Consider the following 27,669-nt stretch of genomic DNA (forward strand, 5'->3'; position numbering starts at 1 on the left):
GGGGAAGGCGGAGACTAAGTCTAGAGAGACAAGGGGTGTACTCTCTTATAGCAACATCAACATGTGAAAGTAGGGCCGTTGAAAACATTGATTGGCCGTTTAAATCATGCGCTTAACCTCCATTTATCCACGCGCGAGTCCCATTGATTGAGCTAGATTGTGACTTTCTCGTCGTCCAGCGCTCCCATGGTGTTCAATACTGTCTGCGCACTCCTCTTTTCCAGGCTCTTCTTGACCGGGTTAGGAGCCGAGAACACTTCCTCGAGTTCTTCAAGGGTGCGATCCTTGGTTTCAGGGAAATAGAAGAAGATCACGACACCTTCGATGAGGTCCCAAAACACGAAAACAAGATAAAAGTAATACCCAATCTTCTCGAAAGCAGGCCCGGAGGAATATTGAAGAACGACAGACGAGGCAGCGGATGCGAAATTTCCGACAGCAGTGCCTTTTGCGCGGGTAGCTGTGGGGAGTGTCTCCGCAATATACATGGACTGTAAGGCCGTCCATCCGAAAGAAAAGACAATGCCAAATATGAAGATAAAGGCAATGGTGGTGTTAGCGGCAGCACGTTGGGATGGGGTAAGAGCCTGAGTGCCAGCGTCGTCAAGGTTGCCAACGTGGCCCGGCATTGCGAGTTTACTGGTACCCGTCATGATGGCGAAGCAGATGGAAGAGAAGACGATTGTGTAGAGCAGAAGAGGACGGCGGCCAACGACATCGGTCATGCGTGCTCCCGTTACGGCGCCGATGAGCGACAAGGCCGGGTTGATACCGTTCAGCGCCAATACCTTGTGCTCGTCGGTAATACCGGCTGACTTGAGCATATTGACCATGTAATATGAGGACAGGCTATTGCCGCTGACCTGGCCAAAGCAGGCCATGCCGAGGACGCAAATAAGGCGGCGACGGGCGGAGTGAGTGTTCCAAAGCTCGTGATAATCGTACCACTTCTTGTCGGATGCCTCTGACGAGATCTGATTGGCCATTTCCTTAAGTTGCAGCTGTATCAGAGGATTGTCGAGTTGGCCTTCGCCGTGGTAGGTGGCCAGTACTTTGGCAGCCTCTTCGTATCTGTCTTGGGCCATGAGCCATCTGGGACTCTCGGGCAACCAAAAGACCCCCAAGCACACGATGCCAGAGGTGATCATCTGGCACCAGATGGGAATTCGCCATGCGTTTTCGTTGTTTTCAATGTAGGAGCAACCATAAACGACCCACGAAGCGATAATGGAGCCAATGTACCAGGTCGTGTTATACAAACCCGTCAGGGTGCCGCGCCACTTGGGATGAGCCATCTCGCTGACATAGCAAGGGGCCGATACGCAACAGAAGCTGACGCCGAAACCGAGGACAAAACGACCACCCAGGAACTGGGATTTGGTGTGAGTTGTGGCTTGCACGCAGGTGCCATGTTAAGTGGCTGGTATGGGGTTATGCGGAGAAAGAGCAAATCATCAGAGACACCTCTTCGAGGTGGAAAGCGAAGAGGTCATCGTGCCCTTTTATACAACGAAGGCAAAGCGATGATGAGTTCCTCAGATGGCCTTCCGCCGTCCATGGCTGGACGGTCATGGGTCCAGGCTTTTTGTATTGGTGCAGCCCTGCATGCTGATGTTGCTTTTGCACCCGTCGGCACCTTTATGGGCTGCCATGCCGAAGGAGAACTTGGAGGGTGTGACTGTCAAGAGTGTTATAACCAGGGTTGGTCCGGGGCCCCAGACATCAGGTGCATCGTGATGGCGAATTCTGGAGGGCAAATCTGGGGAAACGGTGACAGGGTCGGTCTCTTTTCCTCCGGATCTGGAGAGGTGGGACCCCGCATGCTTAAGTATCCCTATCCAGGGTGTGTAAACATAGAAGACCGTGATGGTTATTCTGAACATCTGGATGGTCAGTGAGTGAGGAAATGGACGAGACAAGGGCTGTCTGTTAAAGTGACGACTGGTACTGTATCGTCCGGTCTGTTACTCTGCCGAAGGAGAGGAATAAACAAACGATTGAAGGAGAGACAACGGGCAAAAGCCGTGGCAATGTGACTTTGCTATAGAGATCATGGTCGCTGGCATCGATGGGCTGCAAGTGAGAATGAAGAAAGGAGCAAAAGTGGAAGTTGGAGAACAGAGCGATGTTGGAGTGCTGGTTGGGGGGGACGGAAAGGCACCTAACCGCACCAACCAATCTCCTTCCACAATTGGGCTGGCTCCGACTTCCCCGACAGGTGTGCTTCCCCCGCATTTCCCCCCAGCCATGGCAAGGTCATGACAGTTGAACCGGTGTGCTAACCCACAAACGGCTAGCTTCTTTTCGTTTTCTTGGTGACGGGAAGGAGCCGTCCTTTTCTCTGTTTGATTGACTTTCCTGTTCACCTGCAAACGAACTTGGGAAGGAAGAATCCTTTCACAACCTGAGCCACGCGTATCGAGTGTGATTGGTGCAAGATATGGCCTCCAAGGGAACATGTACTTTTGTATGCAGAAGAATGTGGGGTTGCTTCAACCCCTCACGACAATCACCGGACAAGTCTCGCCTTTCACCGTGTTCAAGACGACGTCGCATTGGAACCGATGCCGATGATCGGTTGATGCGGCAAGACACAAAACAACATTGATCAGCCGGCTTCAACGATATGACCTGCCTCGGCTTCCTGAAATATAAACGCCTGGCCACTTGGCCGGCATCCTGTCTTCAGATTCCCCCACGATAACACCTCTCTTCCCGTCCTTCTACCAAGGACCGGTCTTTCCTGCAACCATGGCCTCCCATTCTCGAGGCATCCCTCCTCAAGAGGTCGACGGCACACCCGACTACTGCAACGAGTCTGTCTTCCGGCGGAACACTCTGCCTCCACGAACATACTACATCCCAAAGGATGCTTCTCTCTCGCTCAATGGCCAGTGGGACTTTCACTACGCCTCGAGTCCTCTAGCTGCTCCGGATCCGACCGCAAAAGATGGACAAAAATCGACTGACGAGCACAAGACAAAAGACCAGTGGACTACCATCCAGGTTCCCGGTCACTGGCAGCTTCAAGGCCACGGTATCCCGCACTACACCAACGTCCAATACCCAATTCCCGTCTGCCCGCCCTTTGTGCCTTCGGAAAATCCTACTGGCACCTATCGTCGCTCCTTTTTTGTGCCTGGCTCGTGGGAGTCTACCGACCAGCTGCGCTTGCGATTCGACGGTGTTGACAGCGCCTACCACGTTTGGGTCAATGGTGTTCTCATCGGCTACGCTCAAGGGTCCAGGAACCCTTCCGAATTTGACGTAACCGAGTACGTCGATCGAGCTGGTCCCAACGAGCTCGTTGTCCGGGTTTACCAATGGTCAGACGGCTCCTACATCGAAGACCAGGATCAGTGGTGGCTTTCGGGCATTTTCCGCGACGTACATCTCTTGTCCTTCCCCCAAACTCGCATCGAGGACTGGTTCTTACGGACAGATCTCGACCCCGGATACAAGAATGGAACACTCATTGCCGAGATCAATGTCAAAACAGAGTCTCACTCAGAGGTAGTCGTAATCATTGGAGATCCTAGTTGGCAAACGGTCTATTCTGTCAGCGACAAGGGGTTTGGCAGTAGAAAGGTGATGATCAAGATCCCGATCAACGATGTGTACCAATGGACAGCGGAGAGCCCAATTCTTTACACCGTCAGGATACAGCTCGAGGTCGGCGATATGATTCAGACCCACCTGGTTGAACAAAAGGTCGGTTTCCGCAAAGTCGAGCTGAAGAACGGACTGATTTGCGTCAACGGACAGCCCATCAGATTCCGCGGCGTCAACCGACACGACCATCACCCTTCCTTTGGACGTGCTGTACCGCTGGACTTCATCAGAAAGGATCTCCTGCTCATGAAGACACACAACATCAACGCGTTACGATGCAGCCATTACCCATCTCACCCAAAGCTTCTAGACCTCGCCGATGAGCTCGGTCTCTGGGTCATAGACGAGGCAGATCTGGAATGTCACGGGTTCTACGACGCCATTGCACGTCCCTTAGATATACCTGAAGAGGTGGATTATGAAGAGCGAAAAAAGCTAACTTTTGCCCATGCCGCCAAATTTACCAGTGACAACCCGTCCTGGAAAGCTGCGTACTTGGATCGCATGGCCCAGCTCATACACAGGGACAAGAACCACGCCTCTGTCATTATATGGTCCTTGGGTAACGAGGCTTTCTACGGTCAAAACCACAGAGCCATGTACGAGCTTGCAAAAGATATCGACCCGACAAGGCTAGTCCACTACGAAGGAGACCCTCACGCTGAGTCTGCTGACATGTACTCTTACATGTATCCATCAGTTGAGCGGTTGATCAGCCTTGCCGCGACTGAAGGCGTTAGGTCCGATGGCACCTTCGAGAAGCCCATAGTGCTTTGCGAATACGCGCACGCAATGGGAAACGGACCTGGCTGGCTCGAGGATTACGAAAAGGCATTTCGCACTTACCCTCGCCTTCAGGGAGGCTTTATATGGGAATGGGCCAACCACGGTCTATGGAAAGAAGACCCTGATGGCAAGTCCTATTACGCTTACGGGGGTGATTTCGGCGATGTCCCTAATGACGGAACGTTTGTCATGGACGGTCTTTTGTACAGCACTCATAAACCGACACCTGGCCTACTCGAGCTACAGAAAGTGTATCAGCCTATAGAGACCCAATGGGTTTCTTACAACGGTTTAAGTGCAAACTGTTGGCTGAAGATTACGAACTTGTACGACTTTGTCTCCCTCGATCATCTAACCGCGACCTGGAAACTGGAGTCTTTCATCAATGCCACTAGGTAAAATCCTGTCAACTCAAACTTTGCGCCGCGCCTCTAACAAATCTGCCTTGCCTAGTACCATTTTGCACAAATCTGCCTTTTTCAGTACCTTTTTGCATGGCACTGGGGTCTTGGAACTGCCACATATCCCCCCACAATCATCAGAGTTGGTCAACCTGACTCTAGGCCGTCGACCCTTACGGCAACTATCAGACGATATGTGGTTAACCGTCTCATTCCGCCTGAAATGTTCGACAGCGTGGGCGGAGCAGGGCCAGGAAGTTGCCTGGGCTCAGTTCCAGCTTTGGTCTGATCATGGAAAATATCACGGTCTGCTGTCTTTACAGTCACTTGTGAACCTTCCGCTCCGATGCGAATCATCTGGCGCTCGAACAACTATCACGGGACATAACTTCTCCGTCAATTTCGACAATGCACAAGGCCATATCACCAGCTGGACAGCCAGCGGTGCTCCCCTCTTAGAGCCCAATCCGTCAACTGGCGCGGCCATTATTCCTTCCTTTTGGCGTCCACCCACCGACAATGATAACCCTATTTCCCTCCCGTACTGGAAGCGATTCGGCGTCCATGCCATGACCAGCCAGCTCCGCTCCTTCGACGTTTCTGCCACTGATGACAAGGTTGTGATTACGACCAAAACATTCCATTCACCGCCAATTCTTTCCTGGGGCTACCTTGCCCATACGGTCCACGAAATCACTGCCGCTGGCGTTATTCGCATCGTGATAACCCTCAAACCTCAGTCTTCCGACTACGTCAACACACTCCCCGCCCACATTCCCCGTGTGGGTCTCGATCTCCGTCTTCCACGCCGCCTCGATGCCGTGAAGTGGTTCGGCCTAGGACCGGGAGAATCCTATCCTGACAAGCGCACTGCACAACGCGTCGGCAATTGGTCTGTCGACCACGTCGCCGATCTTCAGACCCCTTATGAAGTACCGCAGGAGAACGGCAACCGCATGGGAACGAGGTGGGTAACCATCCGTGAGCCTCAAGGGGCCGGGCTACGGGCTATAGCAGGGAGCGCTCAGTGGTCGAAAAATTGCGAGAGGAACTTCAGCTTTGTGGTGACGAGACATAACGCAAAGGTTTTAGAAGAGGCAAATCATCCTTGCGATCTTGTGGAAGAGGACGCTACGCTGCTGAGGCTTGACGCAAAGGTTGCAGGTGTGGGCACGGCAGCTTGCGGGCCGGGTGTGAGGGAGGATTTGCTCGTCAAGGTTGAGGAGATGAGTTTCTCGTTTGACTTGGAGCCTTTGATTTGAAGGTGGAGGTATTGCACTTACAACAAGGAGGCTGTTATCTTGGATGTTTGACCCCATACAAAGCACATCATTCCGAACTAGCATACCCTATCAAAGCACAAAAGCATTATACAACCCGTCTCCCTCATGAATCCCAACCCAACCCACAGCCATGGTCCCACGTGTCCTTCAACAACTGTGCAACTATAACACAATTATGGAACCTCGAGGAGACGAAACTGCGACCATCTCGGTATCCCCATTCTCACGGAATACAAGACGCGGGGAAAGTATGAAATTAAAATGAAAGCGCTTCTGATGTTTCACAGCAATGCACAGCGCACAACGCACAACCGTTACCACGGCATACAGACATCATGCACACCCCAACCCAAAGAAAGATGCCAGCTTCGCAGCTCATTTACCTGCTAACTAGATACGCAACGGGACGCAGGCACAACACATGCATACAACGGCGCGTAGGTCCACAGCGCGCGCTTGCCGCTTAGGAGAGAGAGCTAAGGTACCTTCCCTTGCGTCACGTATGTCATGCGATGAATGTATGGTTCTGCCATACGTACCTCTACCTACCTACCTGCGTGAGAATAGATTGACGGCTGCAGTAAGAATGCAAGGTACCGTTACAGCAGTCAGAACTCAGCAGCAGTCAGCAACAATAACTTCCAAAACCGTTATCACATAAGCTGGGGAGATGTAGGACGTAAGACATGGATTCGTGACGTGTCCAAGTTTTGGGTTGAACCCCGCTTGAATTCTCAGGGGACGAGTGGACAAAAGAGCAAAGAAGGTAGATGGGCATAAGGTAAGGAGATAGATGATGTCAAGTTGTCTTTGCAGAGGTCTTATTATCCTTTATGGAACCGGGTCATCGAGGGTGCGGGTGTAGGTTGGAATACCTAAGCATAACAACTACAAGGGACGGAAGGAATACTCGTCAGGTCTACAAAATCGACCGTCTGACTAGGAGGAAACCCCCTAGTCAGGGCCATTAATTCGTACACGACCATTAATTCGTACCGCGGGAGCGACTTTGAATGGCTAGCAAAAACCCTTGGCGCCAAAGTCTCCCACGCTAAACCGGTTATTGGTCTTACCCGCATGCAAACATGGCTTAGATGCACTTTTACTCCACCTAGATGAACATCCAATGCATGCACACCATATACCGTCTCGGTACAAGAATCCGGTACGAATTAATGGTCGTGTACGAATTAATGGCCCTGACTAGTGGCTCGCCCGCTAGTCAGATGGTCGGTTTTGAAGACCTGACGAGTAGATGGCCGGATATCGTCCTTTCCTTCTTTGGGAACCCGGGACAGGCAGGCGGGGAAGATCGATCGACCGGGTGTCATCGCTTCCTCTCTTCAGGTTCCGGACAGGGGGCTCGAGTCGACTGCGTGAAGGGAGCGAGGAAAACGGCCGGGAATCATTAGTTTTGATGTTTCCCATCGTCCAGAGCGAAAGCCCGAACCCGAGCCAACCACCGCCGATGCGGTCCGTGGTGCCGGAGCTGCCGCCTATTCATCTAAACTTCTTCAGACCCAGACCCAAACACCCACCGTACCCGGATCTTGTTCGTCTGAGCTTTTTTTATGAACAGGCGCTCGGCGAGGAGAGGACCACGTGAAGCGCGGCATACGGTTCTGCTGCCGGCCTGCAACCCGGCTGGCCGGCTGCACACCACGGAACAACGTACAATGTTAACAAACAGAAATCATGACGAAGAACAAAAGGGAAAAGAAAACAAACGGACGGAGAATTCCGCTTCTTCAATGAAGAAACCATAAGACACACCCTGACACCGAAAGCACGCAATAAAAGTGGCAAAAGGAAGTGGAAACTTTAACCCAACTACTGCATATCAGATGGTGATCGACACCGCTCGGAAGATGGGAACGAAAAACTTCTTGAAAGTCTTGTTCTGACGACATCTCACCAGTCCCTCACCAGCGTCCGGCTCTCCCCGGCCCTGACTCGTTACTCGTTTGGTACCCAAGGATGGTTCCACGAAAAAAAAAAATCATAACTTAAACCCCCTCACTTTGTGCTACCACACGTGCACCACAAATACTCGGATCCAATTAAGCTTACCACGAACAGAAATGTGGTTTCTTTGTGCCTTTGTTCGCATTGATTGCATTCCCCAGAAGGCCCCCAAAGCGGGACCGGGCCGTGGAGCCCTGTGCCGCCCTGTGCGATGTTATTTGGGGTTTGATCGACGTGATCATCAGGAGCTGGTACCGGTTTTGTGCTCATTGTTTCTCGTATTCGAACGAGGAAGAAGGCTTCAAGGATATGTATAGAAGCTGTGGAAAATGCCGCGCAGCTCAATGTATGTATCTGTGACATCGTGCGGCTGCTGTTTATTGGCTTTGCCGGCGCACATGATCTTGCAGCAAACAGGAATGTCGCAGGTAGACGATGAAGTAGGTACACTAGAGACACGGATATCAACACGACCAACGACGGATTCGAGTCATCAAGAATGGTATTCAATTAACAAATGCCTAGATAACGTAGCCCGTACCCTCGCCGGGGAAGCATCAATTTTCCAAGCACACCACGCCGCTCCTTCATGAAGTATGTAACAAGAAAGCAAGATAGCAACGACCACATTGAACCGCCATGAATAAGGCTGCCTACAAGGCACCGTCGGTTATCGTCATGAATCGGAGACAAGGTTTGTATTTCGGGAACGAAACGTTTAGCCGCTGAAGCCGACACTGATGTTGAGGGTGATCTGCAGGTCGGCCATGAGGTTGAGGCCAATACCGTCCAAAGCCTCCATACCCTTGGTGTAGGCGTTGGTACCGGCGCCACCGGGGAGAATGCTGGAGCAGGTGCCGTGGCCGCAAATCTGGCAGCCGGGAACGTCCATACCGGCAGCCTGGGCAACAAGCGAAGAGCAGTCGGCACCAGACCAGCCACCGTTGCTGCTGTTCTCAAAGTCGAACTCGGCCCAGTTACCGGCAAACTGGCCGTTCTGAGTGGTAGGAACCTCCTCGGGGGCAAAAGCGCAGACACCCTGGGTGTTGGCGTCGGCGACGACGACCTCGGTCTGGCCAGGCGCGAGGGTGAAGACGAGCTGCTGGTTGGCGGGGGTCTTGAACATGCCGTTGAGGCCGCCGTCGGAACCCATCTTGTTGCCGCAAACAACCTGGTAGGGCTCGTTGGCAACGTTGGTGAAGAACATGCGGTTGTTGTACTTGTCGGCGATGCTCTTGGGGACGGTCATCAAGTTGGAGTTCCACTTGCAGCCGTTGGTGGTGCCAGTGTTGCCAGTGTACATGATCTGAGCGTAGGTGACGCGCTTGGTGTTCTTGTTCTCGCCGCAGAAGGGAATATACTCGTCGTCGTCCTGGGTCGCAGCAGCCGAAGAGGTCGCAGCAGCCGCAGGAGCGGTGGTGCTGGAAGGAATGGCGACGGAGGAGGAGGTGGCGGAAGGGATGGGAATGGGGAAGTGCTTTTCGGCCTTGTAGAACTTGAGGTCACGCTGCTGGTGGGCGGCGCGGTGGAGGTGGGCGTGGCCAGAAGGCATGGCCGAGGCGCCGAGGACGCCGGCAAGGACGAGAAGGCTGGTGATCTGCATCTTGTCGGTTTGAATAGTTGTTGGTCTAGTTGGAATGGATAGATGGCGCAAAGGATGCTGGGTATCTCGAAAAGACGCTGAAAGCTGGCTTGATAAATGTCGAGTTTATGTGAGATGAGGTGGCCGACGTGGTCTATGTTGTGCAATCAATCCAAGGAGTGTTGGTGTAGCGTGGGACCGCTGTCTAAATGAATGGCTGCGAGATTGGGATATCTGCGCGGGAGATGGGAAAAAGAGTGTGGTGAAGCGCAACAAAGGAAGCGTTGTGCGTCGTTGTGTGTTGGATGGAGGAGGAATGAAATCGCGAGGGACGAAGGGGAGGGCGTCGAGAGGTTAAAAGAGACGAGCGGGCTGGCCCATGTTGTGGTCCCGGCGGACAGCATGCAGGGGCACACGCACATGCCCGGGGCGCCGAAATGAGGGCCTGGCAGATTGATCCCTGGCACCTGGAAGATTGGTCTGGACAGGTGGGCCGGGTGGGTCTCGCAGTCCCTGCCACTCGTCACCACTCACCTCAGGGCGGTGATCGTCCCATCTGTCGTCCCTGAGTGGCCAGCTGCGACCCGCCGTCCACGACTTCTGCTCAGGTACGTGACGTCTCTGATTGGCTGGCCCCTTTGATATCCACCACCCATTTCGCCGGCAGTTCGGTCGATTGAGTGGTGGAAACAATGGAACCCTTCGACGACGCACAAAGGCGTAACGCTGACTTCGCACCCTCGACCCAAGAATAGGTCACGTTCCGTTTGCCAAAGTGAAAGAAGCCATTGTTTCATTCACAATAGCAATCTCATCGTGACTTTTCTCGTCCGTTTCTTTATCTTTTCACTCAAAGGGGCCCAAGACATGGTGCACGTGCATTGCGTGGTGTTCTGGAAATTGAGCATGGGGAAGGTTGCTTTGGCGTCGAGGATGGCAGCGCTAGCCCTGTCACCGTCCTTCCCTTTTCCGCGGTCGGTGGTCTGAATCGAGATGAACGGGAACGGGGGCAATGCCATCCAAGAGCTTTGATCCCTAACACATGTAATTACTGCCAAATGTGTTGGCGAACCCCTTGGCCTCATCCATGGTTCATCCACAGTTTGATTAGAAGCGTAATGCGAATTGGCCTTGTCGGGTGGTTCCTTGGTAGACTTGGCAACACACTCTCCCGTTGTCCCGTTGGACCCCGTGGGCTGGTCGGGCCTAATTCTTCAAAGAGCAAGCGCGCATCGTGAGGTTTTCAAACGGTGAAAACAAGAAACAAACCGCGTCTGATGAAACCATTTGATAAAGGCATTGTGGTCACTGGCTGACGACTGGCTGATGGTGAATCTTTGTTCAACCATGTTGACTAGGCCAATTCGTACTAGTCTAGCTGTCTACCTCTAGGGCTGCAGAGACTCGATCATGAACAACTCGATCCAAAAACACCAAACGGGATCCTCTTGAAACTTGATCGATTTCCACCCCTTTGGATTACCCGCGCCCCAGATACGGAGCATCAGCAGTATTGCCGCGCGTTCCAGACTCTCAGAACCGGATCACTCTTGGGTCCGAGATGATCAAAGATGACGAGGCGCTCATGCGAAGCTTCCAAGAATACAGACCAATCGACATTACGAACAGCCAACAAATCGCGGTATCCATGGGATGATCTTGGTTTCCGTTTCCCGTATTCAGTTGGCGAAGGGGGGAATGGAGGAATGCCGGTTTCCTCCTTGCTGTTGTCAAGGGGTCACTGCCACTGCCAGTCTGCCACGGCGTGCCCCTGAGTAGGTGATCTCCTGAGTCCAGACTTCAGTTGCGGTGGAATTGCTACTGCCCTCACATCCACATGCTCCCTGTGCCCGATCAAAGACAATCAATGATCCCCCAACCATGGCGCATTCAATCTCGTCCCTGCGGGTGTACCACTGTGATCTGGATGGAAGTGGTAGTTATGGCAAGACAGCTCACGTGGAGAGTAGATGGAATGAATAACAACAATACATAGATTCATTCCTTCTGACCATGAGACCCGGGATCAAAGCTTCAATTGTTCAATCGGCTCCTCTGGCTGCAGCTGCAAACAAGCCGACGCACAGACCACATGCATGCACTTCAGCTCCTGATGGAAGCAAAAGTGGAAGCCCTGTGGAACTCCCGCCGAGCGGTGGAGCGCGGCGACCCCGCGGACCTGAGACGCGGCGGATCTTGCCCCGCCCCGCTCAGCTAAACTTTTCCTGTCTTGCCATTGGAAACTTTCGGCCTTGCGCAACCACCCACGTCCGTCCATCAACAAAGGCGATTTCAAAGTCAACAACCGTCCACCAACCTGTTGTAGATTATTCAGACTGGTCGACCGGAAGCTCCGAATTCCCACTTTTCGCGATAATCTAGTCCCTGAAACTGGGGCCCGACACTCCCGTATTACGCAAGCCTTTCTCCCTTCGAAACACGTACCGAGAACTTGCGCGTCGCTCGCGGCACGAAATCGCATCGACAACGTTGTCCCACCAAGCCAGTACACAGTAACCACGATCTCCCAGATTGGACTTGGCCGACCCGACCCGAAGAACGACCGGGATACCACAAGCATAACCTGAGCTTGCTCTACACTAGGCAGGGGAAGCAGGAGCACAAATTCTAGACTCAGGTCCAGCTCCCCAGACAGGCCCCAGGGCAATTGTTGTTGATCTTTGCTGGATACCGTACCCCAATCTCGAGGTGTACTCGCTACCTGTCCGGTAGAGAGATTAGCCCGAACCACGATACCCGGAGGAGAACAGTGAAACACACACACCCACATACACACAGCTATGCCTCTCGATACTTCAGCTTACAGCCTCGCGCTGTTGCGCGTCGACGGCCGCAGGTGGAACGAGCTGCGTCGCATCCATGCCCAGATCCGCACCCAGGCCGCCGCCGATGGCTCCAGTTACCTCGAGATGGGCCACACCAAGGTCATGTGTGTCGTCAACGGACCCAGTGAGCCCGGTCCTCGGAGGGGAGCCACGTCGGGCGGTGGTGGTGGCGGTGGTCAATCCAAGAACGCTGAGGTTGCTGTAAACATTGTGATTGCTGGGTTTAGCTCCGTTGATCGCAAGCGAAGGGGCAGAGGTGATAAGTAAGTCGACACCCAGGGATTGTTCCCCCAGTCTTAGCTACTGCTACTAGTCTGTCACTGTTCGCATAACTAACCATCATCCTTCCTTCTTTCTTCCGTCACAGGCACATCCTCGAGCTCCAATCGACGATATCCCAAGCCCTCGCCGCCAGCCTGCACACCCACCTCTTCCCGCACTCCACCATCAACATCTCCCTGCACGTGCTCTCGCAGGACGGCTCTCTGCTGGCCGCCCTCATCAACGCCGCCACGCTCGCCTGCGTCGACGCCGGCATTCCCATGACAGACTACGTCGCGGCCTGCACGGCCGGCTCGACGTCCACATACGCGGCCAACGACGAGGGCGCCGACCCGCTGCTGGACATGAACCACCAGGAGGAGCAGGAGCTTCCCGGTCTGACGGTGGCCACGCTGGGCGACAGCGACCGGGTGGCGGTGCTGGTCTGCGAGAGCAGAGTGCAGGTCAGCCGGCTGGAGGGCATGTTGGCTGTGGGCGTGGACGGGTGTAAGCAGGTGAGGGAGATTCTGGATCGGGTGGTGAGGGAGAAGGGGATAAAGATGATACAGGAGGGCACAGTGGAGAGGGGGGTTGGGTTGAATGATATGGAACTGGACTGATTGCATACTACTAGGTGGACGGCTGGCCAAGTTTCATAGAATTGGGTTGGGTATGGCACGGTAGGTAGCATTGTAATGGTTTGGGGGGCAAAAGGAATGAACAAAATGACGAAGTTCACGACTATCAAATGCAACCAAGTACATACAGCTCATGACCAGGTGAGCAACAAGTCGTTTTTGTCAAACGTGCGCCAACTTTTGAAAGTATTCCCAAAAAATTGATAAATGAAGACTCCTCCAGCTTCTGATCAGCATGAACTAACAACAGTCACTCACAGTAAACCAAGCATCAGACTTTTCCCTCCAAACTCAAAGCTCATCATGCGTAGCCGTCTCCGGCTCAGGCGTAGGATCAACCGGCGCAGTCGACTCCTTCTCGTCACTAGTAACAGCCTTGGTAGCCTCCGGCGTCGTCTCCTCCTCCGAAACAGCCTCCTCAGGCTTTGCCTTTTCCGCCTTGCTTTCCTCTTCCTTTACTGGAGCCGAAGAAGCCTCAACAACAACACCCTCGGGCAACTTTTTCTTGGTTCCCTCGCTCAACCGAATCGCATCAATCCACGCCTCCAACTTATCATGTCCCGAGAAATCATCGGCCGCACCAACGGCGTCGTAGTGTCTCCACCAGCCGCGCTTGGCGTTGATGGCGATGACTTCGATGTCAGCATCCTCCTTGAGACCAAGGGACTTGAGAAGGGAGGCGCCGCCAGGGTTGGTGGCCAGGGGAACTTCGTAAAAGGGGAAGAGCTTGTGGCCGGAGTGGGCGTATTTGAAGGCTATTTCGGAGAGGGTGGTGAGGGCCTTTTGGGCTTTTTCGCCGCTGCTAGGAGAGACGAAGGCCAGGACGCAGGTGTTGGATTTGGACGTTAGGCATTCCTTGGTTAGTTTTTCGGGGGTGTTGAGGGAGGGGATGGGGAGGGCGGTGTCGATTATTACGGGGGCTTCTTGGGTTGGGGCGGGGGTTTCGGAGGAGGTTGAGGAGGAGGTTGAGGTTGAGGTGGAGGTTGAGGTTGAGGTCTCAGATGACTTGGACTTGGAGGAAGAAGAGGAAGAGGAGGAAGATGCAGCCTTCTTGGAGTCCTTCTTTCCGTTCTTTCCGTTCTTTCCTTCATTTCCGTTCTTTCCTTCATTTCCGTTCTTTCCATTCTTTCCGTTCTTGGCCTTGGCCGGTGCCGGGTCCGGGTTAGGTTGGCCCGCCTGGGAAAGGAACTTCACCATGTCGGCCTTCTTGATCTCACCGTCGTAGACGATGCCGGGGGCATCACCGCCAGGCAGCAGGATCAGAGTAGGAAATTTGTCGACACCGAAAGTAGATACCGCCTTGGACTGAGTGTTCCGCACCTGGCCGACGGGGATGACATCGAGGAAGTCAATGGCGACGCTCTTCAGCAAGGGAGACGTGGTACCCTTGTCGGTAAACAGGAGCGCCTTGGCCGTCTCGTTCTTGTCGCTCAGGTACTTGTCGAGGTTCTTGTCCTCGACTTTGACGACGTGGTTGTTGATGCGCGAGACCACGGCGTCGACGATGGCGCTGGCCGTGCGCTGGCCTTGGTAGTCCTCCACCATGGGCTTGCTGCCGGCATTCTTACCGGGACGCACGATCTTGAGGGTCGGGAAGCCCTGGACGCCCATGCTGCCGCAGAAGGGCTTGTTGGCGTCATCGTCGCAGTTGACGGCGGCGACCTTGGCCAGGCCTTCGAGGTTCTTGGCCGCCTTTTCGTAGGCTGGCTTGAGGTTTTGGCAGTGGCCGCACCAAGGGGCGTAGAATTCAACGATCTTTTCGGGGGGAAGGTCAGATTGTTTACTATTACTATTGATGATCTAAGATGTAGTCGGGACTTACAGATGTCTGGTTGCTCTTGGCAATCAACCTATCGTAATCCTTTCCGTCGACCTGCAAGACTGGGGACTTTTTGGTATAAAGGCCGTTGGCCTGGGCTCCGGGGAGCGCAGACAGGATACCGACTGCCAGAGCGCAGAGGGTGGGGTGATGCATGATGAAATCAGGAAGGTCTTGCCTTTGTTTACTTGGTGACTGTGGTGTGTGTAGGGATGGTGGATGATAGGTGAGGTTTGTGGGGTTGAAGCTACAGTGTCATGAATGTACAATGGCAGATCAATGGGTATAAGAACAAAGGAAGCTCTCCCGTATGTGTACTAGTACTAGAGAACCCCTTGAGGGATGGTGTCGTGTTTTTGAACCCCAAGGGAAGCAACAAACAGACAGATCGAGATGAAAGGAAAAGTTGTCATCTTCCCATGTTCGGCAAAAGAACACATTTCAACAGAAGCTGTGAAGCAGGCGCCACAAACAAATGAAGTCAGAAGCATCCAGAATCACCAGGGGAACTGCGGTCCGGGGGTCCTTTCAGTGCTATGAAACGTGCTATGGCCGAATTGTGGCCCAAGCTCCAAAGCACATGGCATGGTGCTTTCCGCAGCGCTTGGGAGCAGATGGCTCGGCGGGAATGTGGGGAAGAGACGCTAACAATGGTGCCGCCTGGAGACAGCCGCGGAAGATGACGACGCCAGTCCAGTGTTCAACTGTCAACCTCCTCTGTTGGGACTTGACGAGGAAGCTGAGAGATAACGACGAGCCGTAATTCTTTCCTGGTTTGCACCCGTTCATGTTCTTATCCTCTGTCTTTACTGATCCTCTATCTTTATCAATCATCTATCTTTATCCGAACGTATAGCCCGTCCTGTTAGACGCCCGAACGCCATCGCCATGGCAGACAACATCACGATCCCCGCTGCCCTCAAGGCCGCCGATATCAACCTCTGGAAATGCGCGACAAAGGCCCTCCAGCTCCAATCAGTAAAACCGGAGATTGCATATTGGTGTATGTACAAGAAGCAAAGCAAAGTACCCCCAAGACAACTGGGGGCCGGCAGTGTCTGACTTTTGCAGGCAATTATTGGGTCGTCAACCAGATCCTTAACAGGGGACTCCACAAAGAGAATGACGAAATGATGACTTATACGATGGACTTGATGGGGAAGCTGGAACAGGCACGCTTTATTCCGTCTCCCTTTACCACCTTCTCTTGCTGACTGTTGTTCCCTACAGGCCAAAGCTGAGCACCCGAACGAAGATGCCTACACAGACGATGAGGTCGGCCAGGCCGTCGTCGACAGATTCGCACAGGAAACCCTTGATCGCGCCGAGCGAGTGGTCAAGGCAAACAAAGTGACACAGCAAACGGCCATGACATTCGACGCCGCCGCTACCTTCTTCCATCTGGTCAACATCTGGGGCCCTGCCGACGAAGAGACGCAACAAAAGATTAAATATGCAAAGTGGAATGCCGCACGCATCGCAAAGGCTATCAAGGAGGGCAAGGACCCGAACGAGTCCAACCCGAAACGCGAAGAACCCCAACAGCCCGCCTTGGACCCCAGTGATCCAGAAGTTCAGGCATTGACCGGGTCGGTCGAAAAGAAATCACCACCACCCCTTTCCGTCACAGTGGAGGAAGTTCTAGACAGAGACTTGCAGAGGACGGACGCTGCCGGCGTGTCTTTGCCAGTCAGCCCAGCCTCGGCTGGCCCATCCCCGATATCCGAAGCCGAACTCAAGTTGCCCGGTGTACCCAGTGGGCTTACTGACCCAGCACCGTCAACAGTCTCCTTGGACTCGGACACTCCGGTCTCAGCTCCCACACATAACCCTGTCAACTACAGGCCTGAGCCCGATCTGCCATCCGCTCCGAGCGCACTGTCATCCTACCCTGATCCTGATATCTCGATGCCTGATGCGGGCGCTGCAGCTTGGACGCCGGATGCTGATCGCCAGCCTCCTGCTCCGCCCGTGGTTCCTCCCACGTTTGCTCCCAGTGCACCGTCAACAGCTGCTGTGGCATCACCGCCTGTCAACCAGCCGACTGACTTTTACTTCCAGAACCCAGCTCCTCCAGCTCCCCAAACTCCTGCAGTTCCCAGTCTACAGCCAGTGCCTCCTGCACTAGCTGTCCCTGCATCCACTTATGCCTCTTCGCAAGTTACTGGAGGCTTCACAACAGACGAAGCTGCCATGGCTTCGGCTCAGAAGCACGCCAAATGGGCGATTTCAGCATTGAACTTTGAAGACGTCCCTACGGCGGTGAAGGAGCTAAGGAAAGCGTTGGAGATCTTGGGTGCAGCGTAGTTGATGGGTGTTACACGAGCTACGCAATGACCCTGGATGGAGGTTTAGGTCAACCACTGGTGCTCCTACTGATACACGATCCCCGGGCCGTCAGATCTCCATACCTGCTATCGAGCCGTATACACTATTGGAACCAAGGCATCGGAATCGGGTTATAAGCGGCCGTTATGCATGTTCGGGCAAAAATGCCTTTCACACTATCGGACACTTGGCGTTTACCAGTGGAACATGGAAACTTTCCAGAAGCCATGTTTACCAGGGCCGGACAATGGGTACGTGTAACCGCTCAGTGACCGTTCGGCCGCACAGGGAGCCCTAGGCGAGTCTCGTTCTGACAGCCTCTCGAGGGCTGGGATAATACATTGCGCACTTTGAAACGAGACAGCGAAAACACAATCTGCCGATTTCAAGGCAGGTCTGAGGGCTGGTACACAGTCCTTCGCATCGATTTTGACGAAGCTGGGTCGAGAGAGGCTACAGAGAAAGGGTCCAGGCACCCCAGGGAGACTTGGTTATAGACGTAATGTCGCGAGGATGGACCGCTGTTGTTTATGTGTCAAATTCAGGGGCAAATTGAGCGTGGAATTCTACTGGTCATCGACACACCGACATGTGCACGTTTCGATGAGTGAGGCTGATGGCTATGCAAGCCTCTGGTGATGACCATCTCCAAGTCGTCTTGGCCATCTCGGTCACTAAACAACTTTGAGATTGGTATTGTGTGTTTTGCTTTTCGGTGATCGGTTCTGGTTGAACACTCGTCGTTGTTTTGTGGCGTATATAAACGCGCTTCGTCCCGTGATTATTAGGGGTTTTCTTTCGTCCCAAGTCATCAGTCCCCTCTTCATACACAATACCAGTCGAACCTTGCTACCCGCAAGTCTCAGTCGGCATCTTGCAGATTACATCAGACACCCCGTCAGTCATAAACTACCGTTTCGGACCCTTATTTCTCAACTTACGCCACAACATCAAATCATCACCGAGGTCTCACATTTCTTCCTTTGGGCGTTTCCCGTATAAAGTACGTTATCTTTCCTTCAAACGTCTACTAAACTCATCGCTAACCTCTGCAAAGGTCTTCAAGTCTCGATATACAATCTTCCTGTCACCCAGGCAACCGACTTCTCACTTCACCATCGTCCACGTAACGAGCAAGCAAAGCGAACGCGTACTCAAATTTCAAGATGCCCCAGGAAATCATCACCAGCGGCTCAGGCAGCTACACATGGACTGGCAGCGCCACTTCTGGTTCATCCAGCTACACCGGCTCGTCGTCCTCCGGCTCGTCCGGCTCTGGCTCAGGCGGTAGTGATGGCTGGAGACCCCGCACCTACACGCCTCTCCCCATCTCCGATGGCAGCGCTACTGGCGGCGGCGGTGGTGGCGGTGGCAGATGCACCGACGAGGTCAGAAAAAGACGTTAAGCAAATGGAGGGATGGGCAGAAAAAAGTGACGGGTGGCATGGTGATTTTGATGGTACAGAGCGGGGAGTAGGATGATGATGACCTGACTTACGGCGTTGAGGCATGACTTTTCTTCTTCTTCTGCGATACATACCCGGCGGCTTGTTAACTTCAATGATTACCTCTCCTTTGTCTACCCTTCTTCAAGACCCTTTTCTTCTCAACTCAGCTCTGTATCAACACTTCTTCGCGATGACATAGAGATCAAAATCGAGGGACTCAGGTTCAGGGATTGCCCAAGAGGCTTCAGTTGCGTATCAGCGATGGGTTACTTTTGACGGACAGAGCGATCCCAAGGACTGCGCAACAGTTTTCTTCGTTCAGCAGCTCCTTAACGAATCTACAAAAGAACAGCTCTATTCTAGTAATGGAAAAGTAACTCCGCATATTCTCGTGGTTTGAAAACTATCCTATCAAGTTCCCATCAAACATTCTGAAAACATGTCTCTCGCAATATTGAGAATCCCCTCAATCTGACTGGTCCTTCTTACTGACTGAACCGACAACTGACTGACCGTTCCAAGACATACCCTTGTAACCAGTTCCTCCTCCTCCAAGTCCGCAGTTCCTCAACAAAATCCCAACATTCTGACACCGCTGACACCAAGCCCGTTTTCAGCCATTCAGCCATACCCGGTTTCACGTCGTACATGGGCTTTCGTCGATAGCGAATTTCTGTCCATGTAGCAATTTGATCAACCTGTGTCCTGTGTTCAACCCACGTGGTTTGTAGCACCCTGAAACGGGTACCTAGGAAAGGGGGAACTGGCTGATATTGGGTGGTTCAGTGGGTGATTGGTATCGCGGGGGGGCCTGACGCGTAGGTGAGTCGCGACGGGAGTCTTAAGGTAAGGTAAACTGACTGTGGCGCGCACGCCGCGCGGTGAGGTATGCGCGGTGAGCTGCGCTGCTGCACTGCACTGCTACAGGTCTACGACGCAGGTATCAGGGACACGAAAGACATGTGGACTTTATATTCGGGATACAAAAGGCGAAGCAAATTCAATGTTTTTGTTTCTTTGTAGGGGTAGTGATCTATCTTGGGTCGTATGAACAGAGCTAGGTATGTTGCTCACCGCCAAGCAAGGAATGCTGTGGCAGATGTAGTCTGCGCATTTTGACACGCGACGTGCCGACGTGGGCTGGGGGATTTGGAAGATGGTGAACTGCTGTAGCCAGCGAGTTTTCGTGGGTAATCGACCTCCGCTGGATGCTTCTCTCAAAAGAAAACAAGTGACGGTACGTGAGAACCTCATTACAGCCGAGGGCTTGCAAGGGCAAGGGTTGCAAAGGCAGGAGCTGCGTTGCTAGGAGGACGAACGCCTTCAACACCACGCCAATGAGTATCACGAGAACGTGTACTGCCAATGTTGCAACTAGTAAATAAATTTGCGTTCATCTCTACGAGTACTTGCATTCATACTTGAATGGTGATAGAACTAAAGGCTGCTGCGAATTACGAACTGGTTGTTGTGGTCTTTGAACGTCGTGGGTGCACATGATCACGAATGTGGTTGTTCAAGAGAATGGAAACACCAACAATGAGCTGGAGTGTTGGGTCACGGGCGCTGGATCAAGAAAAATTAACCCACCAAGGGAAAGTGTGCGTTGCCCATTTCTGCCAGCAAACAGAAGGAACGGGATGGATTCAAACCACCACCAAGACCATCGCGACCCGTCGCCACCAGCCTTCTGTCAAGGAAGGAAGGCACGCCTCCAACGTCACCAAGGCCCAGATCGCCAGACTTCACACCAAACCTCCAGCTTCAGAGGCCACATCAACATCAGCACCACCACCACCAGCAGCAGCTTCAACATGAAGAGCACCAAATCACAGGCATCAGCAACCACACCGCCAGCACCACCACCAGCAGCACCGGCATCAACACCAGCTCGAACATGAAAAACCCCCAGACCGCCACCACGACCCAACACCAACACCAGTACCAGGAGTACCTGACTCGAGGTATATATATTAGTTCCGCAGACCTCAATTCAACAACAAAGCAAAGTGCGGTTGGCGTAGTGGTTAACGCGTTCGCTCAGTAAACTGCTGTCCCAATAGTCGTCCAACTTGGGTCTGCATAGTCAGTACCCCTACAGTGGCCAGGGGAGCACATCTGCCAGCGAGAGAACCCGGGTTCGAACCCCGGACCGCACATCTTTTTTTCCTATTTCTATCTTTTTTCTTTTTCGCTGCTTGCTGCCGTGACTGGGGGCTGCTGTGGCCTTCCAGACTGAAGATGGGGAGATGAGGAGGCGGAAGCTAGACTAGAGATGGACGGTTATTACTTTTCGAGTGCTTGAGCAGCTGATGTTGGGAGAGAACGGCGTCTTGAAGGAAGTGAGGTTGGGGATCTTGCTCCCAGAAGCCAGCAGCTATCTGATGTTTACCCCTCATGGGAAGAACATACGAGTAAGTGTCTGCCTGGAAAGTTTGAGTGTCGGAGTGGGCACCCTAACCCTGGGTATAGGAATGGCCTTCCGTCTGATCTGATGTATTTAGAAGAGGTGTACATGGGCAGCCCTTGTTTTTAAAGTGTTCTTGTAATCATTTTCGTGGCTCAAAAGTGTCTTGTAGCGAATAGTCTCTGCTTTGGTGAGGCCGGGTTCCGCATCCCAAAAGTCCGTCTTCTGGGGCGGCACGAAGCCAAGCAAGCTGGGGACCCAGACCTCTTCAACTTGGTACACCCTGTTGAAGAGGCGGGAAATATTTCGATGCTATTGGAAGTCATTCCACAGCTCCTTGCTGTTAGGGTCCTTTGCAAGCTTGAGGATGACTGATTTGCCCTCCTGGGCGAAGATATTGTTACGACAGCACATTTTACTACAATCGTTACAATTTCACATTCATACTCAAGTTTCTTGAGTATTCTGAGTTTTGGTCGGCAACATTCTTTCATTCACCATGTTTTACTTCATTCTTTCTCTATATTCTCTTTGGCGGTGAAAATGTCTTCGGGAAATATTGGTCCCCAGCCCGACCTCCCCCGGTCCTTCATTCATCGGAGGACTACAAGCCTTCCAACGCTTACAATATTGAGGAGAAGGGCTAGAAATTCAGCGAGGTCTACGCACTTGGGACTGGGGAGCTATCGCCGAACGTAGTGAAGATGCCCGCAAGGGATAGCCAAGAGGCGCCAGCTTCAACACCACCATCACCACCATCGCCGAGCGGCAGGAACCTCAGCCCCCTCTGTGCGCGATCAGTCTCTGTGCTCGACCAGTTTTCTTGCTGCTACAACCACGATTTCCTTCGTTTTTGGCTGCTGCTCTCCTGCGGCGTTGGCAATGGATCATTGGATCTTCATACCGATCGTGGCAGACGGTTTTCTTCTACTTACAACTTTTGGAAGTGGAGATGGCAATCCACGACGAAACCCCTGACCCAGAATGGCGCTCCAGGTGAAGAACCCTTGCAAACCAAGCCTTAAACCGATGAGTTGTAGCCGGGTGAACACCCGGACGTCACTCCAGACCACGGCTCTACGGTGGCGCAAGAAGGGATGAACAAAGGGCATGAGAAATAGTAAAGCTTCGCGGCCTGGGGCTTGCCGGACTGGTGTGCCAAAGCTCCGCATTTGCGGATTCAGTAAACATTTTCCTGGTCAGCGGGAGGAAGGAGCGGTCTTATTTCAACAGGTTGGTTGCAGCATTTGGGCGGGAAAACTAAGACAGCGAGCCAAGCTCCGAACGCCTTCGACAAGCCAGCTCAACTCCCGAACCCCCAGACGAAAAAAGTTGAAGCCCCGAATGCATTCGACAAGTCGGCCCAATCCAAAGACAAGCCCGAAGGCCAACCGAATGCTTCCGAAAGAGCGGGACATAGCACTGAACTCGAAGACAAGCCCGAAGGGTGGTTGTAGCAGGCGAGGCAGTTAGACGTGTAAACACACGCATTATATTACATAGAGGTACCTACCCGGCCATGCTACAAACAAACTTGCGGCAAATGCAGAAAGCCCTACCACGGTCGGTTTGGTCCTTGTGTCGCATCCGGCAAAGTCAATAATAAGGTTGTTTCGCAGAGACATTGAATGCCTTAATCTCGCAGCAAGCCTGGAAGCGGTGCTACGATTGCGGCCAGGACGGGTGCACATGTCTGCAGAATAAGGTGGACCGCAGAAAATAACGACGACGACAACGAGCTCGACCAGTTCTATTTCCACTTGAAGAAAGACAGAAACGCGGGCCAGGGATGTAGGGGGTCCCAGCAGGCGTAGTATTCTACTTGGGGTTCGGGTTGGGAGGAAGAGTGGTCAATAGGAGAGCTGCGCATGGGGATCAAGAGGCGGCAGTTATTATTTTGGGTTGGAAAGAGAAGGATTTCAGGAGGAAAGCAAGACGGGAGGGCGACGGGATGAAAGGAAACAAGGCCTTGTTACTGAATCATCTGTGCCCCACTTCAACCCTGGCTTGGAAGGTGACGGAGGCAAGAACTCGGAGAAGACACTCGTTCCTTCCTTCAACAGAATGTCACAGCACAATAAAAAAAATTTAAGCAACAGGGATTTCGGACGAGTTCTTTGCACAATTATTTTTCATTGTGTCATTTCTAGTCGCGTTCAAGTCGACATCGCTGAGTGTCTACGTACGCTGCCATCTAATAATTCTCAAAAGAACCATCACCACTGCGCCCACACTTGGTTCATATCCCACATCATAACGCCGCCAAAGCTCAAGAATGTCTGGGAGTACTTGATGACGTTGGCCAGTTGGCTTCCAGCCACATACCCGGTACCTGCAGCTGCCGGGCTGCCCGACACTCCCAAGAGAATCTTGACGTTCTTGTTCTTGCTGACCGTCTTGGCCCAGTTGTCCAACACCCATTGTCCTCTGGCAATCTATTGGATCATATTGTCCCTGACCTTAGCAGTCGGCTTTCGGGGCCTTGCGCTGCGCCTTACCGACGCCTCGGAGACCGCGGAGCTGGACATGGCCGCTGTCTTAGCCCGCTTTGCTGGTGGTTCATCTTTCGCCGGTTCCTCTGCCGCGGGCTCTGCCACTGGGGTAATGGCTTCGGCCTTCCTCTTTCCATTTCCCTTTTCTGTCCCTTTCGCTGTCGCCTGTCTCTTCTCGTCTCCCTCTGCTTGCGTTCTACACTCTGGTTCCTGGGCTCCTCTGGTTTCCTCTGCCTTGCTCTTTGGTGATGCGGATTCCGAGCGCAAACCTTCCCCTTTTCCTCCGCGCAGGTTCTCCCACTGCAGCCATGGAGTGTTTTCCTCCTCAGGTTTTTCACAACTCTTTGTCTCCTCCCCGGCAACCTTATGCTCCACTACTTCCTCCTTTCTCTCCTCCTCCTTCTTGTCATCGCTAGAGGTATCATGCCCCTTTCCACCCCCTGCATCCCCACCCTTTTCTATATCCAGGGCAGCAAGCGGCAACCGCGGTGGCTCCCCTTTCAAAACTTCAAGCACAGAAGCAGCCACAGAAGAAGAAGACACAGGAGCAGGAAGGTTCTCATCCAAAGACAGAACGCCCGCCTCATCCGCCTTGCGCTTCTTACCTTTGCTGGGGGACGTGCCAATTAGGCCACTGGGGCCGGCAGATGCTGGAGGGAAATTGGGAGGTTGATTGTGAGGGTCCGCGGAAGGGGCAAAGGTAAAAGCAGAGTAGGAGCCTGAGAGAGATCCAGCACCAGCAACAGAAGCACGCCCAGACCTAGAACCACTACCACTTGCACCAAAAGCGGACGTCGGCCTATCCCAAAGACTACCAGCCCTGAGCGGTTGCGGAGCAGTCCCACTAGCCAGCTGCCTCAACATCTTAGTCGCTGGTCTCCCCGCACCAGGACGGGCGCCGCCTCTGTTGTGGAGTTTCTTTATTGGCGGCTCTTGCCCTTCTGATGGCGGAGACAACGCCGCATCGCTGGAGCGTTTATTTCCTGGCTGTAACGTGGTGGTGAAGCCGTACGAAGCCGCTTCACGCACCTGTTCGTGCAGTTCGGGGTTGGATTGGTGCAGCAGTGTCTCCTGCGCAATCATATCGTTGTACGTGGCTGGCACGTTCAGCCTGGTGGCCCTTTGGGGGATGGGCGACGTCTTTGGTGCATCTGGCGGTGAGGCTTGGGTTGCGGGTTGGGATGGTGGTGTTTGTGGGAGGGGAACTTTCTCCTGGCCACGGTTCTGGTACTGGTTTGGTTTGACAGCAGTTACCGAGGTTCGAGGAAAGGCAGAGGCTAAAGGTCTGCGGAAATCCGAAAGCCTTATTGTTAAAGCAGTGTTCAGGTCGATTTCGACCTGGGCATTCGGGTCCGCAAATTGAGTGTTGTTGCCGGCGATGTTGCGGAAGCCCGGCTCGCTGAGAGTGGGACTAGGTGTCGTCCCCATTGTCGTCTCGATGTTGCCATCGTCAGACAAAGTGTGGCCCTGGACGGGCTCGGCGGCGACAGGCGAAGATTCAGGCGCCGGCAAGACTATGTCCCTAACGGGATCATAGAGAGCACTTCTCTTCTTTCTGCTCGGCGCCTCTTGTGCTGCCGGTTGCTGATGTGGAGGAGCTGGAACCGAGTTACCCATACGAATCAAGCGATGGAAGGCTAGTTCGGGTGCCTCTTGAAGAGACATTGCACCACGCGGATGCCAAGCCCTCGTCCTGTGCGGCTTTTCTGCCGACGAGTCACTGTCGGGGACAAGGTCCATTGGAGCTACTGGTGCTCTGCTGTTGTTTATTTCTGCTTGGAGCGCTACCGGATGAGCCAAAAGTGAATTCGGCGGGGGATGGTTGCTTGGGGGTCCTTGGTACACGCCGCACATCGTGAATAAAGCAAGGTCCTTTGTGCGAACCGGTGATTGCTGATGCCTGTTTAAAGGTTCCGCGACTGTCAATAACTGTCAGCGAAGGCTAGAGGTAGGTAGGGGACGCGACTGGACGTACTGAATGCAAGGTGAAAGATGGCACGATTGTGTCAATAAAGGTGAAGAGGATCTGACTCGCAGTCACAGTGGTAACCTGAAGGTACGCGATACTATAATCTGTCCTGGAAGTGGAAAGGAAAAGACTGGAGGAGGTAGGGGATTGTGGGTGAGTGTTGTGAGCAGGTGAAAGATGCAGCGATCGGGTCAAGAAACGTAGACAGGTTGTGGCTTGGGGTCGCCCTAACAGCCTGAAGATACGCGCTACTAGAATCTGCCCTGGGACAGCGGGAAACACAAGACTGGAAGATGTAGAGGGGTATTGTTGAATGTTGTCAGAAGGCGAAGGATGCAATGATCGTTTCAATAATGGTAAACAGGTTGTGGCTCTCGATCGCCCAAGCACCTTGAAGGTAGGTACGCGCTACTATAGTCTGTACTGGAATAGCGGAACAACAAATATTGGAGGAGATAGAGATCTATGGTTGAGTATTGTGCGGGCAATGAAGTAGGGCAGCAGAATAAAGAACCTGCAAGGCTTTGACCTAGTGGATAATGTGACGAAGATTCCTGCCCTGGCGGCAACGGGCATTCCCAATATTCCTAGTACTTGCAGATACACTTCCGAGGAGTGACTATGCAGGAAGCAAGAAGTACGAGCAGGTGCAGTCATGGAGAGGCTTCGCACTGCAGACAACGCATCACAGATGGGAGGTGTCCACCAGAGCCGCAGGTACCTCTGGTCTTAATCCTCGATGAGCAAGACACAGCCGGGAAATGAACTCAAAGATGTTGCTACTTTGGCTGTAAAGAGGGCCGCAAGGAGGTGATTGTTCGTCTGGTAAGGCAAAGAGCCGTTTGTGAGGAAGAGGAATATACAAAGCTGCAAAAGGGCGACTTAGGTATGGGCATAGAGGGCTATAGCAGGTCAAGGAATGTCTCCAGAGCACAACTCTCTTTTGAGTCCGACTTGAGATAAAAGTGATGTCTGCTATTATGTAGGCTATACATTTTCTTGAAGGTTTTTCAACGTTCAATAGTTAGTGATGGCCTCTTTTCAGGCCCGGGTAGTCCACTTTGGATTCATCCATCAAGGTCGTGGAACCTGACTGTGACATACACAACCTTTGACCACTGCATTGTGGCTTCTCGAGCTTATTTTGACTACCCTCTACCTGTCATAAGCCATCTATAACGATTCTGGAAAGAGTGACAGGCGTTTCTCTTTACCCTCATTTTATGTTACACCGATTTGCAGTGTCCGTACCTACCTCTACGATGCAGCACTCCTTCCAACAACCATTAGGTTATCTCGTCGGTGGTGATATCAACGGTGGTAGCCACATGAACACATCAGTCAAAATCGCAACTCATGAAGTATCAGGTTCATGATGTTCATCACGAGTCTTCCATATTTGAACTTTTGAGTTTTTAAGACAAAGGACACCCTACCCCAATATACGTCAACCATTCACATGATTCCTGCAAATCAAAAACCTGGAAGCGTCACAAGCGAAACCAAGCCCCTCCTTCACGCGGCATGCATACAGCTTGCATACCTGCATATTTCCTCCCGAAGGAACGGCTCAGCTCCAAATCTCTTGTGCTCCCGCCCTGACATCTCGGGCGTTTTCAACATGTCTCACCATCCCCATCACACCTATCAATCACTTGCCTTGTAAAGCGTCATGAGATTTGAGAACTAGTCACCAGTCGCCGGCCACCATCTTGGTCGGGAATATCGAGATTAATTCAAGATCATTTGTCGCGCCAGGCCCAATCTAAAGTGACGTCTGCAGTTTCCAAGGATTACCCCGGAGCACACACCCCTGTTTCAGCCTTCCCGGC

General features: G+C 52.9%; 9 protein-coding genes across 9 annotated transcripts; 4 read left to right on the forward strand and 5 right to left on the reverse strand.

The window, feature by feature from the left end:
* Positions 1-152: 152 nt before the first annotated feature.
* On the reverse strand, positions 153-1,409 carry B0H65DRAFT_415141 (general substrate transporter; the record flags this gene model as incomplete). Its single annotated transcript, XM_062823968.1, has 1 exon — positions 153-1,409. A coding segment is annotated over one exon (1,257 nt), but the record flags the coding sequence as incomplete, so codon positions are not given.
* A 1,342-nt stretch (positions 1,410-2,751) lies between these two features.
* Positions 2,752-6,061, forward strand: B0H65DRAFT_415414 (uncharacterized protein; the record flags this gene model as incomplete). Its single annotated transcript, XM_062823983.1, has 2 exons — positions 2,752-4,793; positions 4,882-6,061. 2 exons carry the CDS (start codon positions 2,752-2,754, stop codon positions 6,059-6,061), a joined length of 3,222 nt encoding a protein of 1,073 aa, XP_062686904.1.
* A 789-nt stretch (positions 6,062-6,850) lies between these two features.
* Positions 6,851-7,248, reverse strand: B0H65DRAFT_50721 (uncharacterized protein). Its single transcript, XM_062828121.1, has one exon. It carries the CDS (start codon positions 7,159-7,161, stop codon positions 6,958-6,960), a length of 204 nt encoding a protein of 67 aa, XP_062686905.1. The 5' UTR covers positions 7,162-7,248; the 3' UTR covers positions 6,851-6,957.
* Positions 7,249-8,630: 1,382 nt separating this feature from the next.
* On the reverse strand, positions 8,631-9,817 carry B0H65DRAFT_50763 (uncharacterized protein). The gene has a single exon (XM_062828154.1). It carries the CDS (start codon positions 9,648-9,650, stop codon positions 8,766-8,768), a length of 885 nt encoding a protein of 294 aa, XP_062686906.1. The 5' UTR covers positions 9,651-9,817; the 3' UTR covers positions 8,631-8,765.
* Positions 9,818-12,221: 2,404 nt separating this feature from the next.
* On the forward strand, positions 12,222-13,511 carry B0H65DRAFT_50837 (3' exoribonuclease family, domain 1-domain-containing protein). Its single transcript, XM_062828216.1, has 2 exons — positions 12,222-12,738; positions 12,843-13,511. The coding sequence occupies exons 1-2, from the start codon at positions 12,431-12,433 to the stop codon at positions 13,354-13,356; spliced, it is 822 nt and encodes a 273-aa protein (XP_062686907.1). The 5' UTR covers positions 12,222-12,430; the 3' UTR covers positions 13,357-13,511.
* A 154-nt stretch (positions 13,512-13,665) lies between these two features.
* B0H65DRAFT_417444 (uncharacterized protein) lies at positions 13,666-15,349 on the reverse strand (the record flags this gene model as incomplete). Its single annotated transcript, XM_062824087.1, has 2 exons — positions 13,666-15,129; positions 15,197-15,349. 2 exons carry the CDS (start codon positions 15,347-15,349, stop codon positions 13,666-13,668), a joined length of 1,617 nt encoding a protein of 538 aa, XP_062686908.1.
* Positions 15,350-16,081: 732 nt separating this feature from the next.
* Positions 16,082-17,500, forward strand: B0H65DRAFT_505422 (Vta1 like-domain-containing protein; the record flags this gene model as incomplete). Its single annotated transcript, XM_062827990.1, has 2 exons — positions 16,082-16,219; positions 16,424-17,500. 2 exons carry the CDS (start codon positions 16,082-16,084, stop codon positions 17,498-17,500), a joined length of 1,215 nt encoding a protein of 404 aa, XP_062686909.1.
* A 1,187-nt stretch (positions 17,501-18,687) lies between these two features.
* Positions 18,688-22,833, forward strand: B0H65DRAFT_544777 (uncharacterized protein; the record flags this gene model as incomplete). The annotated part of the gene is made up of 3 exons (XM_062829325.1): positions 18,688-18,909; positions 20,732-20,933; positions 22,715-22,833. The coding sequence occupies 3 exons, from the start codon at positions 18,688-18,690 to the stop codon at positions 22,831-22,833; spliced, it is 543 nt and encodes a 180-aa protein (XP_062686910.1).
* A 788-nt stretch (positions 22,834-23,621) lies between these two features.
* On the reverse strand, positions 23,622-25,722 carry B0H65DRAFT_516490 (uncharacterized protein; the record flags this gene model as incomplete). Its single annotated transcript, XM_062828669.1, has 1 exon — positions 23,622-25,722. The coding sequence occupies one exon, from the start codon at positions 25,720-25,722 to the stop codon at positions 23,812-23,814; it is 1,911 nt and encodes a 636-aa protein (XP_062686911.1). The 3' UTR covers positions 23,622-23,811.
* Positions 25,723-27,669: the final 1,947 nt, after the last annotated feature.

The sequence above is a fragment of the Neurospora tetraspora genome (assembly GCF_033439725.1).
Source record: "Neurospora tetraspora strain CBS 560.94 chromosome Unknown B0H65scaffold_1, whole genome shotgun sequence".
NCBI classification, from domain to species: Eukaryota; Fungi; Ascomycota; class Sordariomycetes; order Sordariales; family Sordariaceae; genus Neurospora; species Neurospora tetraspora.

Coding starts and splice junctions, on each gene's coding strand:
- B0H65DRAFT_50837 (XM_062828216.1), top strand. CDS start 12,431: ATGCCTCTCGATACTTCAGCTTACAGCCTCGCGCTGTTGCGCGTCGAC. Junction 12,739..12,842: donor CGAAGGGGCAGAGGTGATAA/GTAAGTCGACAC, acceptor CTTCCGTCACAG/GCACATCCTCGAGCTCCAAT.
- B0H65DRAFT_50721 (XM_062828121.1), bottom strand. CDS start 7,161: ATGCGGGTAAGACCAATAACCGGTTTAGCGTGGGAGACTTTGGCGCCA.
- B0H65DRAFT_50763 (XM_062828154.1), bottom strand. CDS start 9,650: ATGCAGATCACCAGCCTTCTCGTCCTTGCCGGCGTCCTCGGCGCCTCG.